This window comes from Ursus arctos, unplaced genomic scaffold (genome assembly GCF_023065955.2).
Source record: "Ursus arctos isolate Adak ecotype North America unplaced genomic scaffold, UrsArc2.0 scaffold_17, whole genome shotgun sequence".
Taxonomy (NCBI): domain Eukaryota; kingdom Metazoa; phylum Chordata; class Mammalia; order Carnivora; family Ursidae; genus Ursus; species Ursus arctos.
In genome coordinates, this window is record NW_026622841.1 from 34697664 (window position 1) to 34715367 (window position 17704).

Sequence of the window (17704 nt, forward strand, 5' to 3'; positions counted from 1 at the left end):
CATTTGTCACTCTGAGGTTCTCTGTAGACAAAATTTTAAATTTCCATTTTGTTTTGGGAACTTAGTCAATTTTTTGAGAAAATGAGTTTTTACATAAGAAGTAAGAGAGTTGCACAATAATTCAGTTTTTAAATGCTTCTCTAATTTTTGCATCAGCATTACAATGGAGCAAAACAAAATACATGGATAAGGTGATCTGTATGAGGTCATGCTAACAGGTCCTGCAAAAAACACTGATGCCTAATTAATAGGAGTTACAAAAGGCACATTGGCGGGCACTTCCCACTCTATTAACACAAAAGAATAAACAACAACAAGAAAGCCAAAGGGCCTGGAGGCCATTCCAAGCCAGAGTCCTTCTGACGAACCTGAGAAAAGGTTTCCCCAATTCAGAAGGTGAGCCTTTGGAGCTGTTTAAGGCCTTACGCCCAAGAGAAGAAGTTTCCAGCCATGGCATTAAACTCTATTTATTTAGTATTTGAAACATGGTGTACATTTATGAATTTGTATAAACATTTAGTACATCTAAAATCCACAACTGGTAAACAATCTGTGCTTTCTTTTTGTGTACAATTTTGGAGTTTCCATCTGGATATTTTGGTGTCGCGGAGAGACCCAGTCTGTGAACCTAATCAGCCCGCCTCACATGCCCTCAGTAACTGTGACCGAAGTGATCCGCTCCGTAAAACGGCTGCTCCTTGCACAGAAAAGGTGTCACACTTTGGAACTACTAAACCAGGTGTCAAGGAAACACGAGAAACACAGCTGACACAATGACGAAGTGTGTGAAGGAGACGCCGAGAGAGCCCCATCAGTGCCCAGCGCGGCCCACGCAGACACCTAGACATGGACACTCCCCTTCAGAACCTTCGGATGTTAGTGTCGAGTCTCTTCACCCCCAGCTGGAGGGACTCTGTCCAGCAGGAATTTGCACTCTTGGGCACACTTCTCAGGGTTCCCACTGGTGTCACAGCTGCAACTCTGCGGTGCCAACCAGGCCCAGGGCTCTGGCTTCTTCCGGAGTCAGGCCGCTCTTGAGGGTCCTTCGCACTGCAGCAGCACCCGCAGATCACGTAGGGATGAGAAGACAGGGAGGTGTTAACAGCCAGCACGTGGTCATCCATCGCCCCCCCCCAAGACCCCCCAGGGTAGTCACTGGGCTCACAGATGCTCAGCCCCACCCTGCTCCTGCTGAATGCCTGGCCATCTACCTGCCAGGGCAGGACAATTCGGGGGCTGCAAGAGGCTGACCTAAAGAGCCAAGTGGAGGGACTGAGCTTGTAAGAGGGTAGAAAGGAGGCCCACCCTCGTAAGGTTTCTGAGAAACGGGTGCAACAGTGAAGTACAGACGGCATGTGGAGAGCTCAGCGTCTGGCCAGCATAAGGAGTGGATCAGAGCTGGAACAGTCCTTACAGTTCCAACGACTGCAAACGAAGTAAGATGACCCCATAAATCTGTAGGATGAGCAATGATCTGGGGGACCTGGTCCTGCAGAGCAAGGTGTTAACAGAACTGGGCAAGGGGCGGCAGTCAGGACGAATCTCTAATAGCGTTGTGGCTCTTAGTCTCCACTCATCAAAGGGGCTCTGGAGGCAATAACTGTTGACTCCTTATGGACCGGCTGCCAGGGAGCAAACTGCCAAACTTCTGCCCGGATTCAGTAGATGTTTTCTGTGAAACACGCAAGGCTCAAGAAGGACCTGTGACACTCTCCTCTGGGGCTTACGACTGGCAGGTGGACGAATGATCATATGTGACTAAGAATTGGCTCGTGGTTAGCTTGGCATTATGGGCTTTCCCATTGTTTAGTGTTGATCAATTCTGACATCAAAATAAAGGCTGGATAAGGGTGAATGAGGAGGCAGCTGTCCCTTCCAAGACAAGTCCTTTCATTTGAAAGGTTACCTAATTACATGTCCCTTAATTTCTAAGTTGTATTTGGCCTACTTTCTACAAAAGGTCATAGGGAGTTTGGGGTATTTGCTCTATTTCCAGAAGAGATGTGCTATGGATATAACTTCCACCCTAAACCCTAAATCGGACAGCGGACCTGAGTTGAGCAGGGCAGGCCCTTGATCAGAATGTGGAGAAAGTAAAGCTCACCCCAGTGTCTTCCCATCTTCCTGTGCCACACCCAATTCCCCGCACCCCCTGTATTCGCCCCCTCAGGGGGAGGCCTTAGATGATACAGACGCCAGGATCCCAGCTCACGTGTCTACAAGCAACACCACATATTCCATGCCTTCCTGTCCTCCTCTAAGCCCACTCAGCCTGTGGGCAAAGGATCTGAAGAGACCTGGTAAAACGTACAGGGTCTAAATATCTATGAATAAATGGTTTCTTCTCTCCCGGGAATCAGCGCTTTGAACAGGGGCAAACACCTAACCCATCAATTGGTCAATCAACAAATACTTTATGGAGAACCTATTGTGTGCTTGGGACTTATAGAATCAAAACACTGCTAGAAGACTCACAGATGTCAAGTGTGGATTTGACACAAACAGAGACACAAAGCTCTGTGCTGAGGGTTACCCTCAAATCATGCCTCCACACACGACCGTAGCTCTGGGCTCCCCAGCCATCCGTCTGCAGCCGCTCTTGCACTGGCTCACCCTCCCCCCACCCTTGGCCCCTGGGCTCCAGACTGTCTAACTTGTCCAGACAAAATGTTTGGCTCCAGAGCCTCGGCTGGAGGCAGATTGCATTTAAATGAGTAATGGAATTTGTTCTATGGGGCAGCAATAAAAATACTAGTTTGTAATAACCTTTTATGTTCTTTAAACACTCCTTCAAGTGTTTGTTAAAGAAAGATAATTTTAATGGCAGAAAATGAGATAAAATGTTTCTCATTCTTGACAAGGACTGCCAGGACTTCTAAGATACAAAATTCGGCTTGAAGAAGTCCATGCTGCATGAGCAGGCCATCTCGAATTTCATTAGGCACAGAAGGCGGCAGGGACATGAGTCTGTGAACTGTAATCCCTGAGCCTTTAGGTACACGTGCTTGGCCAGGTGACTACAGAAGCCTTCACAGACTGATGGGCATTTCACAGGAGGGCTTTTCAAGATGCTTCCTTAACCTCTGTGCTTGCATTTGCTTTAGTCCTGTAACTGTGGTGTTCAGTTCAGTTCATGTAAATATGGTAAATAAGGACCCTGGCACCTTGTAGGGTGTGCAGTCATCTCACGGATACGGGCATTGGGCCGGCCTCTCTGGAACAGGTGCAGAGAAGAGAACCATGCTTAATGGCATTGCTTTGGCCTGAGCCTCGTAGCCTACTCTTTGTTTTGAGGGGCCACACCCTTTGGGGTCCTCCCTTGCCCCTTCTGCCTGGGCTCAGGTGTTCCGTGCTGTGGGGGTAAAAGCCAGCATAGGCCAGGTCTCTTTGCTCACCAGGTGTGTCCCTAAAAAAGAATTCATAGGAAAACCTACCCCATTAATGGAATCCGACTTTCCGTGGGCCTTCGTGACACTTGAGATAAATTCTCTCATATTAAATACAACCAGCCCATCATCAATAGGTGATGTATATAGTAACGTACATATACATATACAAAGTCATATAGTAACCCCCCCAAAGACCTTAAGAATCTGAACCCTTCCTTTGCTAAAAAGTCACACTACCACTTGAAAAGACGTGTGGAATGAAGATGAGCAGTTGAAATCGGTTTTGTGCTCCTGTTCAAATTACACATAGAGAGGGCCTCTTGGGGTAGCCATTCATCCATCTGCCTGCTCCTCAGTTCTTTCGTTTGTTCATTCATTCACTCACTCACTCAGCCAATGTTACTTGCGCCTCTACCCTGAGCCAAGTGTTGCAATCAGGGAGGCAGGGGACTGACAGGGACACGGTATGAGGAGACAGCTCAGGGCAGCAGACCCCGGCTGGAGAGGGTGTTGGCTCTCAGTCTCTGGAAAGCAAAAAAGGACTGGGACATAAGAAGAAGAGGGCTGGCAGGATAGGGAGCCTGTATAATAGAAACAAGTCATCAAGTAGGGGATTTCGCCAGTCCTGGGGGGGGGCGGGGGGCGGCGTATGTCTGATAGAGAACGTCTGGGCCGCTCTCCACTCCTGCTTCCCGCCTGAACGCTCCGGCTGCCCCGGAGCGGCTCCCCAGCCTGTCGCACGCACCTGCCTCCCCTCCCTGCAGCCGCTTAACAGACACCGGCCCGTGTGTATGTTCATACCCGGGTGCCCGCGGCTCTTCCGCAGACGGCACGGGTCGCAGTGCTGGCACCAGCCTCCGCTCTCTGCCCCAGGCACTGGTGACAGCTCTCACGAGGCGGCAGTGACAGCAGCGGATCAGACACAGGACAGCCTCCGCTGTCAACACGCAGCACAGGCGCGTCTGGGGACCCCGGGAAAAACTAAGTTCTTTTTCTCTCCCCGCCCCCAGAACGGAACAATATTTGATCCCACAAAGAGCTCTCAGGTGGCTCTTTGCTAAAAATGAGCTGAATCTGAGAACAACAGTGATGGCAGCCTGCCTTTCCTGAGGGTTAACCTGGATGATTCCATCTATTCTCTATGGAAACCCTAGGAGAAGAGTGCTGTCATTTCTCCAGCAAGTGAGCGGACAGCACAGAGAGATCAAGTCCCTGGCCCGAGGGCACACAGGAAGTGGTCCACAGAGGGACTGAAGGCAGGACGTGTGAGACCCCGTCCGCCCTGGAAATGGCAGGACACATTCAGACCGGCTTTCATACCCATGGGACACCCGCCGAGTTGTACTTCCATACGACAGAGGTCTATTTGCACCCTTTCACCTTTAGATCACTGAGAGGGTTTTTTCTCCTTTGCACATAATGCCAAACAATTTGGAAATAAGTGAGCTTTTTCGTAATCCCTAAGATTCTACTAAAGATTTTCTACCAAGTATACAGAGAGTAGTGTGTCCAGGACTGCGGGGACTAATACCAGAACTACAAGAGGTCTTAAACGCATGTCTCTGGTGGCTGGGAAGTAACAAGACTGCTGCTGTTTATCCACACCTCGTTCCCTGAGGGACCCGTCCACTGACTGGAGCAAAAGCGCCAGGTTCAGTCATGCCTCTTGGACTTAAATATAAGGAACTCTTTTTAGCTCTATCACGATTACTGATTCCATATTAGACTGTCTGTGGGTTGGTTCACTTTGTTCTGTCCATGTTGATTATCTAACCATCTGAGTTCTTTTTGTTGTTTCCACCCTCCATCTTGTTTTTCCTCAAGTATCTGTCCACTAGAAGCAGAGGTTTCCCAAATTGACAGGCATTCTACAAAATAACTGACCAGTACTTTTCAAAAGTGTCAAGCTCTTAAAATGTCCTCCACACATCAGAGGAGACATGCCGTCTCAATGCAGCGGAACAGCCCAGGGAGGGCAGTGGAACAGAAAGAGGACATTCATGGAAATATCGGTGAAACCTGAATCAAGCCTCTAGTTCAGCTAATGGTATTGCACCAAGGTTCATTTCTTAGTTTCAGTGTTGTCCTAGGATGTGCAAGGTGCTAGCATTAGGGGGCGCTGGGTGAGGGACACAAGGCAAGTGTACTCTTTTTGCAACTTAAGTCTAAAACTCTTTCAAAATAAAAAATAAACAACAACAACAAAATTCAGAACACTAACGAAAAGTAAAGGTTCCCAAACCTGGTTGATTTAAATTCAACTTTAGACTCAGCCCAGATGCACTGAACTTGAGTCTCAACGAGAGGTCCACGCACTGCATTTTAACCTTCCCCAGGAGATCCCGACGGCCAGCGAGGCTTGGGGTCCCGACTTAAATCACTGCCACCTGACTGAGACCCAGGGAAGAGCGGGCCCTCAGGAAAGCAATGGCCTTCATGACAGCAGAGCTGAAGTCTCCGAGTGCTGCCTAACCCAGGAGTAAGCTCACCCACGAGGAGACAGCTCTTGGAAATACTTACGGTAGCAGGTGCTTTCTAGAGCCAGTGGTCTGGCCATGGTCTTGGCTCGGCAGACCTACCTCTGCCTAGCCCGTGGCTACATTCGCATCCAGGACCCCACAGTAATCCCTGTCGCTCCTAGGCAGGCCTTGACCAGAAAGCACTTCCGAAGCAAGAGCAGACTGCCCCATAGGAGTTGTGCTATGGGTGAGGGAAGGAAGACATGAAATAAGTTCTCTCCACTGTTTCTGGGAGAGCCTATGTGAACTTGGGGCATTCCGCAGACAAGAAGGAAGGGGGCTTCAAGAGTCACAGACTCCTGGGTTGTCAACATTATTTCCTGGGCAGGACAAAACTGCCCCCCCTTTCCAGATGATGTCCGGCCTGGCAGTTCTCCATCAGAGATGTAGGCAGAACCAGACAAGCACCATGCTGACAACCCAGCCTTGGGTGCACAGCTCTAAGCCCACTCAGCCAGCGCCCTGCGGTACGAGGAGAGGTGAAGCTGGGTCTGGTCTCATCCCCGGGGGCCAAATCAGGTGGGTGCCGGTAGCAGAGTGACGGCTGGGTAGGTGTGGCTTCAGCTTCATACTCCCCCCGGGCTGGGGTCCTGTGGGGGCAGCAGTGAGACAGAGCCCGGGACGGAGGACAGTGGGAACCCGTCTGAGGCACCTCACTCAATGCTCACAACCACCTGGGAGGGGGCACCGCTGGCCTCACTGGACGGCAGCAGACTGAGGCTCAGTGGGGCCGAGTGAGTGAAGAGGGACCCCGACCCCTCCTCTGTTGTATGAATGTGTACATTCCGCACATGGAACAGGATTCCATTTGAACTGGGCAGCAACAGCAATGAGATACACTCACTTTGTGTCGGGAAGGTGCTCGGCTCTTTCCACAGCCCCCTTACAGGATCCCTCTCCGGCTTTCCTTTCAGAGCAGCTCTCACAGGCAGGACAGACTCCTGGGCTCCTCTTTTCACTGATCCTCCCTCCTCTTGAACCCCCAACACTGAGCCAAATGGGTGCCCGGCACCCAGACTTGGGGGGGAGACAGGTAAGCCAGCCTCTCCTCTTTCAGTGTGCTAGTTCCCAGTTTGGGGGGGGGGGTCATCTGAACACGAAACCAGAGAGCCATCCAGCACAGTAAAATATTTCCAAACTCTTCCTGCATCTGCCTCTTTGACCCGAAACTTCTAGCTGGGCTTCTTCCTACATCAGAGTCCTGACCTCTGGCCCGGCCTATGGGCTTGGGTGGGAGGCCTGTACACCCTGATGTTGGACCCGCCTTCAGGGCCTGGGTGATGTGGGATCTGTTGGCCATTCTGACAACACCTCCTCTTGTTCGGGCCTGATTTCTCTTCCAAGTTCCCAGACCCTGGTTAAGCCCCCCATCCCACCTCCACCCCTGCATATCCCTCCAAGGCTCTTTCCTGCATCTGTCCACCCCCACCTCCAAGACCCTCCCAACCCCGAGCAAAGACTGCCCATGCCTTCCTCACTTCCTGCTCTTACTTTTCTAGAGAGAAGGTCTTCAAATCACCAGAGGCTTAAAGCAGGACGCAAGAAATCAGAGAGCCACCATCAGCTCCATCCTGTCCCGGTCACCCCCTCCCATAGCCTGGAGGAGACACGGGTGTCACTCTTCCCACGAGGCACGTGCCCTCCGCTGACCCTCTAGAGGAAGAAACTCTTGGTCCTCTCTTGGACTTCTTTTTGTCCTCCTGTCCTGTGGCCTGGACACATGGGTGGGCACCCTCAGCCATCTTTAGAGGAAGGTCAGTCCCTCTGTAATGAGCTCTAAGAATAATGAGGGGCTGAGTAAATAGGAATGAGGTTGTTGTGGAGAAGCCAAAAGTTTGAGAAATTTTGGTCCTTTCCACTAATATCTTATTTTACTATATTGCAAGAGCATTAGTTTTCATTATTGCCATGGTTAGCTTGCCCTATAAAAGAATATAAAATTGATTCACAGTAAGCAAAAACTAAACAAAACACAGGGAAGTTTTTCTTGATGGGATTAATGGGAAATTCCTGGGTATTTACCACTTTGGAGAAGGAGAGACAAGTGAACGAAGTTGTGTACAGATCAGATCCAGGGCTAGATCTAATATTTTGTGAGGCATATCTCCCGTTTTCCCTAAAACAAATTGAATAATTTTTCAGATCTGTTGGTTTTCTTTCTCCATGAAGTTCTACTTAACAGCGTGTTTACATCCCTGAAAGTTCTGTAAAAATAAGATGTGAGTTACATAAATCAATGTGAGGTATGTCACAAGCCCTTTGAGGGGGATGTTGAAGCTTTAGGACATGATGAGGAGGCAGTCATGGTGGGGGGTGGGGTTTTGGGGGTCAGGGCGTCAGATCAAATCAAGATTCTGTGCTCCTTTCCCAGCAGTCCCTGGAACTAGACTCTGGCTCTTTCCACTGAGAAACTGTTCTTACAAGGGTGACCAGCCTTAAGATTTTAATGAGCTAAGAAATTGGCCAGTTTATTTGTAAGTCACATTAACGTAATCACATCTTTATAGAAATATAGCTCTGTGCCCAAACTTCATGGTTATGTCACTGGTGGGGCCCAGACCCCCACCTTAGAAGGAAACTCAACACGAAAATGGTACCCAGACTCTCACTACTGTGACAAGATCTGGCTCCCTGGGGAAAAGAGAACAGACAGACTGAGTCCCTAAACCCTGTTCTGTTCTGCGACAGTCTGGGCTGGTGGCCATATGCAGCCAGGGAGCTAGGCAGAGACCTTCTTCCAAAGATAGGTCCAAGAGAAAAGAACATGGGGGAGCAGCTCCTCCTCCTTACAAGCCACCAGGGCCCATCTGGCAGAATCACACTGGTAAGGATATTTCAAATGCCATTCAGCTTCAGGATTTTCTAGAAAAGGCCAACAACCAGGACACCAAAGAGAACAAACAGCCCTGGGACAATATAGCTGCCCCAATATGATGAAAAGAGAAACCAAAACAAGAAAAAACCAAGAAGCTCCCAGAATGTTCTCCCTCAATCTGATCCACCAGTCGATCGGAGAACCTCAGCTGGAATCAGGGGCAGGCACATGAGAGGGCATTGGGTCCACCATTTCACAGACTAAAAATCACTGTACAAGTCAAAACACTTGAAACCCGGATTGTCACCAGCTGGAAAAGCAGAACTGAGCCACGGGAACCTGCAAATCGATTAAGACGCCTTCCCTGTGCCCCCACCAGCTGCATATTTCAAGCTTTAGCAGGACATTTGGCCTGCGCAGTCCCAGTCACCAGCATCAAACACGAAAGCAGACATTTAATTATCTTGGAGGATGCTCCAGCGGCTTGGAGGTCGTAAATTTCTAGGTTATGGGGTGGATTCTGTTTGGTTTCCTGCAATAGCTGGACTATTACTGTCTTTAGCCAAATGAGTGATGGCCCAAATACGTTGGTTATTCATTACCCACTTGCCTCACCATGGCCATTAAACAATCAAATCAAATACAGCATTGTCCAAACCACGGAACTTCACATCGATTTTGCAAGCTGGTTTTTTTCTCATTCCTTTAACCTCTTGCAAGAAAGCTGGAGTTTATCATCCCTCTTCAACAGAAATCAAAGTAACTTTCCCCCGTCTTAAATTTCTGTTGATGGTGCCATTACTAATAAATTAAGCCTGTCAGATATAAACACTCACATACAAGCAGGGCTGTATTTGTTGTAGTAACTGCACCACAGAATAAAATGTGTTTGGCTAACTAAAAAGAATATACGGCTGTTTTGCATAAGATTGGAACGGAAATGGTACCACAGGAAATTGGTTTATGTCAACCACAAACACAGGCAAAATGTCTCCCTGGCCAGATTGAAGAGGAAAATTAATTATGACTGTGTTGTTGTTCCCAGCGACATTATGTGTCTCTCTAAGAATCTGGTTCTCTCTAGACCAGAGGGCAGGGCCTACACTCTTTGCCAACACAGGCATATAACCCAGGGGAGGAGCACATACCCTCGGCCTCCAGGCACTGGCCATGTCACTGCCTCACTCGGTCTCCTTTTCTGAGGCCTCTGGCCCCACAATGCCCACCTTCCATGAGGGCACTCCCCTGCCTGGCATCTTCTCTCAGCCCTCTTCCTTGGGCTCTGCAGCTCAAACCCTGATCCCCTCCTGCGTGAATCTCAAAGGTGGCACCAAACCGAGTCCGAGTTCTTACTGAACTCCTGCCTACCTGGAGTCACTTTCCTTTCACTTTTTGGAGCCAGTACTGGCAGAGGTAAGCAGTCTTCCCTCTTGTGATGGTCACAGATCCCTATGCTCCTTGCCATCCCTCATTCCTGGAGGCAGAGCCGGTAGAGACTCAAGCTGGTCTCCTGAGCTGAGTGATGCAGCACTGGGCCAAAGGTTGGGGGCTGAGCTCTTTCCTAAAACACGCGAGGGTCATGGCTCATGCAGACAGATACAGAGGAACCCTGTTTCTCTACGGAGAGCAGCCCCTTTGAGAGTTAGCATGGTGCCCACAGAGGCAGCCCCACGCCCATCCTTCCGTGGGCAGGAGCAGGCCGTGGGTTCAGACAAAGGGGAAAATCAGTCCCTTTGATTTAGTGGAATTCTCTGGTACCAAAAGAAACAAAATAAACTGGTCAACCTAGATTAACATTAAGTATTCCGAGCACCCCAATGACTATAAAATCATTGATTTTCACCTTCGACATATCTGTGAGCAGCAGTGAATCCCTAGGGAACCCATCTTCAGCTAGAAAATGGTCCCTGATGCAGAAATATGGCCTCAGCAAAGCACTGGGGCAGTGCTTGGCAATGGCCCCCCTGTACCTATCCCTGCACGTCAGAGATATTTCAGGCTCTTTTGGACCCTCTTGGGAACAGAGTAAGAATTGAGGGAGGCCTCACCAGAAGTGGCAAATACACTGGACAGGTGTGGCTGCAGCCCCCCCCCCCCCACAATGGTAACATTGATCGTCAACCAAGAAACCTTTCGTTGATGAGTCCGGGTGACCCTCCAGGCATCACTGACAACTGACTGGAGCTGGCCTCTAAGTGTCTGTCCCTCCCAGGGCATGTAGAACAAGAGGCCAGGTCCCTGTAGGGCCAGTCCCTCACCCGAGCTCCAAGGCACTTACGAGACTTCCGGTTGGCCCGGGAGCGCTTCCTCTCCCGAGGCACCACTCGCTGACTGGGCACCTGGGTGGCCGACTTGACAATGCGATCCATGATCTCATCGGCTGCATCATCCGTGACGTTAGGGGAGTCATCAGTTCCCATAGTCCATGAACTAGCGGATCCTGAAGAATGAAACAACCAGAGAGAAGGAACACACTAGAGAAAATGCCAACGCTCTCTTCCAGGCATGGAGCTCTGTCAGCAACGGATCACACCTGCGGCCAGAGCAAGCACATGAGCCCGCAGATCCCGGGGTACTCACCCGCCCCCCACCGCAGGGGCGCCACGGTGACCTGTGGCCGCTACTGCCACTCACGCGCACTTGGAGCACTTAACTAATAGGACCCTGTAACACAGCTACCGAAGGCCTCCACCTGACAGGCCCCGTGATGGTGGGAGGGCAGACCCCACAACACAGCGCACAGCACAGACACTCGGTGATGCACACCCAGTGAGGTCCTGAGATGTGCGTTCATTCAGCTCTCCAGCCATGGCTGTCCATGCCGAGTGAATGTCAACCGACCCTAACTTTTCTTCTAGTTAAAGAAAATGGATTTTGTGGAGAAAGGGGATCCCTCCTACATTGTTGGTGGGAATGCAAGTTGGTACAGCCACTCTGGAAAACAGTGTGGAGGTCCCTTAAAAAGTTAAAAATTGAGCTACCCTATGACCCAACCATTGCACTACTGGGTATTTACCCCAAAGATACAGCCATAGTGAAGAGAAGGGCCATGTGCACCCCAATGTTCATAGCAGCAATGTCCACAATAGCTAAATCGTGGAAGGAACTGAGATGCCCTTCAACAGATGACTGGATTAAGAAGTTGTGGTCCATATGTACAACGGAATATTACTCAGCTATCAGAAAGAACGAGTTCTCAACATTTGCTGCAACATGGACGGCACTGGAGGAGATAATGCTAAGTGAAATAAGTCAAGCAGAGAAAGACAATTATCATATGATTTCTCTCATCTATGGAACATAAGAACTAGGAAGATCAGTAGGGGAAGAAAGGGATAAAGAAAGGGGGGGTAATCAGAAGGGGGAATGAAGCATGAGAGACTATGGACTCTGAGAAACAAACTGAGGGCTTCAGAGGGGAGGGGGGTGGGGGAATGGGATAGGCTGGTGATGGGTAGTAAGGAGAGCACGTATTGCATGGTGCACTGGGTGTTATACACAACTAACGAATCATCAAACTTTACATCAGAAACCAGGGATGTACTGTATGGTAACTAACATAATATAATAAAAAAATATAATTAAAAAAAAAGAAAAAAGAAAATGGATTTTGGATTTTATAACAGCTTATCTTTGGATTACTTGATCTTTTTTTTTTTTTAAGGAACTTTATTTTTTTAAGGTTTATTTATTTTTAGAGAGAGCGAGCTAGCCCAAGTGAACGCATGGGGGAAGGTACAGAGGGAGAGAGAGAATCTCAAGTAGACGCCCCACTGAGCCCAGAGCCCAACATAGGGCTTGATCTCATGACCCTGAGATCATGACCTGGGCCGAAATCAAGAGTCAACTGCTTAACTGACTTACCCACCCTAGATTACTTGAGCTTTAAAAATCATAACAGGAGGAGCACCTGGGTGGCTCAGTTGGTTAAGCGTCTGCCTTCAGCTCAAGTCATGATCCCAGGGTCCTGGGATCGAGTCCTGTGTCAGACTCCCTCTCTCACTCCCCCTGCTTGTGCGTGCTCTTTCTCTCAAATAAATAAATAAAATATTTTAAAAAATCGTAACAGGATTATCTTCTTCAACTAGCAAAGGAGGAACCGACATAAATTTTTCTCTGCTTCTTGACCAGAAAAATACATTTATAAATAATTGTATATTAAAACAGAGCAGGTCTAAATCTGGCATAAAAGCATCTGCCTGTAGACAAGCAAGAAGAAAGCCCCACAAAAACATAAGCTCCCAAGTCATGTTCAACAGTTAGAAATGAATGCTATAATATATCAAGAAATGTGCCTTTGTGACAGATTAACTTCCTTGTGAAATCTCTAAGATGGGAAATAAGCTTCTGTAAGAAGAAAAATGTGCAATGTGCTCAAAAGTGTGAATCTCCTCCACAAACACGGCCCTTTGTAACAAACATACAACTTCAGAAGCCTGTAGGTGTGTTCTCACACCCTGTGCCTATGGAACACAGGTATGTGGAGCCGAAGGTCCAGCTGAGGCTGAAGACCAGTCAGCTTTTCTCAAACCACAGGCAGAAATGTTAGTACCTCTTTACCTTAAATTCTTTTTTTTTTTTTTTAAGATTTTATTTATTCATTTGACAGAGAGACAGCCAGCGAGAGAGGGAACACAGCAGGGGAGTGGGAGAGGAAGAAGCAGGCTCCCAGCGTAGGAGCCCGATGTGGGGCTCGATCCCGGAACGCTGGGATCACGCCCTGAGCTGAAGGCAGACACCCAACGCCTGTGCTACCCAAGCGCCCCTCTTTACCTTAAATTCTTGAGTTCTATTCCCATACTAATTTTTAAAACCTTTTGCCATTTGGATATCGATGGCAATAGCTGGGAACAGCTGATCACAGTTCAGTAGACTGTGATTCTTGCGGACATGTGTTTGTGGTTGAAATTTTACAGTAAATACGTAATGTGCTATCATTTAGTCCTAATTTCTGCCAGTAAAATGCACACTGCTGAACTGCATACATAAATAATTCACACTTTGCAAAAGGAGTAGCAGGATTCCTGGACCCCCCACCCCCAACATGCATGGATCTGTGGCTAGAGGTCAATATGTTTTCCAATGACAAAGTTTTGTTGTTGTTGTTGTTGTCATTTTAAACCTTAGTTGTATGAGTGGGAACATAGCTACAGCGCTGGCATATACAAAAACAGCAAATTGTATTTTTTCTGCTTATGCCCAAGGGCACTTGATCTACTTGCTTCCATCAGATGAGATTTTTCAGCATCATAAATCCCTTTAAAAATAGGCTCTTCTCAGAAAAGAAGTTTTGAAATGGCTGAACTTTGCTGCATTCTTGGGATGGTCCATGTGGTCTAACTGGAGGCAAGAGGCCTCCCATTGGCACAGCTCTACACTGGGACCCTTCGGCACCTCTGATCAGTGGTCTTCCTCAGAGCAGACAGGGCAATCCATAATACAATTGTGTTTTGCCCAGCAATTTCCTGTTTTCCCTTCTACCTAGTGATTTATAATTCTGTATCTCATTTTAAGAGATGCCAAGTTACCCTTCCAAAAACACACAAGTTTCAATCAACTGTCTTTGCTCATAATACATTTTCAGTGCAATACATTTTCAGAGCACTGGGCCAAAAATGAAGGCATCATCTGATTCTCCTACTAAGAATTCCCTATTCTTCCCATCTTCGACATCCCTAGGGATCCGCTTTCACTGTAATATGTCAAGAGAGGCTTCAAAGGGACGTGCTGCCATATGTTCAGGATTGCCAGACCTGGTTTTGTGATGATTTCATTCTTTTATGGCCTCAGGCCTGCTTCTGCTTTTTTTATCCCCCCCTCTCCTAGGTTACTTTCCTGCCTGATAACTTTAAATGCATTCTTTCTGGTCATGTATAAGCTATTTTCCCTGGAACCCTGCACCCACATATAGCATCAGGGAACCACTGCCCATACTTTTTACAGACCCCAAGAGGCCACTGGCTCACCACAGCCTCCCAAGTGTTAGCAAGACATTTATTTTTTTTTCCAAAGATTTATTTACTTTAGAGAGAGAGAGAATGTGTGGGTGTGAGGGGGTGAGGGCAGAGGGAGAGAATTTCAAGCAGACTCCCCCACTGAGTGTGGAGCACAGTGCAGGGCTCGATCTCATGACCCTGAGATCATGACCTGAGCTGAAATCAAGAGTTGGATGCCTAACCGACCGAGCCACCCAGGTGCCTCACAAGACATTTATATATAGTGAGATGTGGCAGAAGGAATGAAGTATTACAGACTCTGATAGCACCGTATCACTTTATTTTGACTTCAGTTTTAAAAAATATGTAAATTGATAACATACACTTGTTGAATCAGTGTTGTACACCTGCAACTCATGTGACATGTGTTGACTATACTTCAATTTTAAAAAATGTAAACTGCAGTTTGAAAGAAAACACTAATTTATTTTTTCTCTTAAAAATCTGACCTAAAATAATAGTCTAAAAGGGTAATAATTGTATCAAAAAAGAGATTATATTTTAACGTAATAAAAGTTTTCCTGTGTTTCTGAAAGAATTTCCCTGGATACAGACTTCTAGGTTTAAAGGTTTTCCCCTTGGCAGTTTGAAGATGTCATTCCACTTTCTTCTGACTTCCATGGCTCCTGATGACAGTGAGCCCTCATTCTGATGGGTGTACCTTAGAAGGGTAATATATCTTTTACATCGGCTTTTTAAAAGATGTTATCTTCATCGTTGGTTTTTAGCAGTCTGCCTACATTATACCTAGGCATGGTTTTCTTTTTATTTATTCTCCTTGGGTTTGCTAAGTTTCTTAAATACGTGGGTTGATATCTATCATCAGCATTGGAGATTCTCAGCCATCAGCTCCTTAGTTAATGCTTCTTACCCTCCTGCTGCTGCTCCAATTACATACAGGTGAGACCATTTGATTGTGCACCTCACACCTTACATTTTATTCTGTTCTGTCCATTTTTTCCTATGCTTCACTCTGTGCATTTTCTAATAACTTGTCTTTTGAATTCTATCTTTTGCTGGGCTGAGTCTGCTGTTAAACCCATCCAATGAGTTCCTTATTTCGGATATTTCTTTTGCAGTTCTCCAACGTCTATTTGATTACGAGTAAGTTCCAATTGGCTGTTGAAATGATCCACCTTTTAATCAATTTGTACGTATTTTCCTTTACATTAACATTTGTCATGGTTAAACCTTGGCTGTAAATTTCAACATCTGGACCACCTTTGGATCTGCTGCTTCTGCCTCCTTTTCCTTGCCGGGCACATTTTCATCTTTTCCTCTTAGCTTGTAATTTGGACTATGCACTGCACTTTGTGTACAGAAGGATGCAGAGACCGGGGTCGGTGTCCTTTCCCCCAGCCTTCACTCTTCTGTGAAGCAGACATGGTGAAGTACTGAGTGGGGTTGGGACTGGACTGTAGTTTTAATGAAGAATCCGTCCACCTCTGTTTCTAAATAGCTGTATGTATTTGTTGAAGATGCTCAGTCCAGTTTGGTTTTGTTTCCTCAGACCTTCAAGGCTACAGCAGACTTCCTCCAGCCTTTCTGGCTCTGCCTCCCTGTCTCCATGCTGCCCCGGCACTTAGCAAATGTCTCACGGAGAACACGGTCTCGGGGTTCAGAGACCCTCTACTTCCAATCCCTTGTGGCAGCATCCCATGGCTGTTGGACGCTCTGCTGGCTTCTCTCCCCTATCCGAGTCTCTCTGCCCATGGCAGATCCAATTCTCAGCCTATGCCCGGACATAGCAAATGGTCCTGGACAGGCACGCTCAGCTCATCTACAATTCTAGTTTGTCTAGTTCTCTTTCCCTTCACAGGTCACTGATACCTTTTAAAAGAAAGCTCTTGCCATTAGAAAAAAAAAAATTGCAGTTGTTTTAGAAGGAGTGGTGGCCTGCCACTCCCTACTACGTGCCATCTGGAAGCAGAAGTCCCTGAATGTGCAGAGAAACTGAACAGCCTTTCTTTCTAATCCCTTTCTCTTTTAAAATTAGCACAGTCTGTTATGTTCCATTAGACAAACTAGGCTCCATCTCCCTCGATGGCTTCCACTAAGCTACTCTTGCACCCACCCAGGTACAGGGGCTCAACGCTCCTGATGGCTGTGGTCAACTCAGTGCAGGCACTAATGCTGCCCTTCATCTTTGTGGTGGCCATGTTCCCTCTCCATACTCTTCATGGCCAGGACACAAAGCCTGCAAGAGCTGCTGGGGCCCACAGAGTCTAGACTCACCCATGGAATGTCTTAGGTCTTTTTGAGTACCACAGGTACAACGGATTCCCTTCCACACACCCCAAAACACTGCAAAACTGTTTTATTTATTCTTATCCTTGTTCGATGCTCCATCTAGAATGAGAATCTCCACTGCAAAGCATTTAATGGTACTATTTTTTTCACCATCTGATCTTCCCCACTTTTTCCTATCTTTTCTTGCTTATGCATTCTTTCTCTGTGTCACTACTTGGTTTCCTGAGAAATGGAAGCCTTCTATATATAGCACTGGCCAAGAAGAGGACACCTCTCCTTCCTTGTAGAAAACCAGGTCATCAGGGGTGCCTGGGTGGCTCAGCTGGTTAAAAGTCTAACTCTTGATTTTGGCTCAGGCCATGATCTCAGGGTTGTGAGATCAGGCTCTGCATTGGGCTCCACGCTTAGTAGGAGTCTGCTTGAGATTCTCTCTCCCTCTCCATCACCCCCCAACCACCATGTGTGCTCTCTCAAATAAATAAATGTCTTTTAAAAAAAAGAAAGAAAATCAGACAATCAGAACATACCACATAGAGTATTCAGGACTATGGTTCTTCATAGGTGTGTGTGTCTGCTGTTGGTCACCAAAAGGGTGCCCTTTCATTGCTAAAGCAGAGTATTTATGTATTTTCTTAACTCCACAGTCAAGACTACCGAGAACTCAGGGGGTTTGGGAAAACCAAATCCCAGAGAACCCAATCTTTGATTCTTTGACATAATAATAATATTTGGAAG

At 47.4% G+C, this 17704-nt stretch overlaps 1 protein-coding gene across 1 annotated transcript in view; it reads right to left on the minus strand.

Moving 5' to 3' along the window:
• Positions 1-451: 451 nt before the first annotated feature.
• FHOD3 (formin homology 2 domain containing 3) overlaps positions 452-17704 on the minus strand; it is a 450577-nt gene continuing 433324 nt past the window's right edge. Inside the window, 2 exon segments of the mRNA XM_044382961.3 lie at positions 452-1050; positions 11002-11163. Coding sequence (XP_044238896.1) covers positions 968-1050; positions 11002-11163 — 245 coding nt within the window. The 3' untranslated portion in view covers positions 452-967.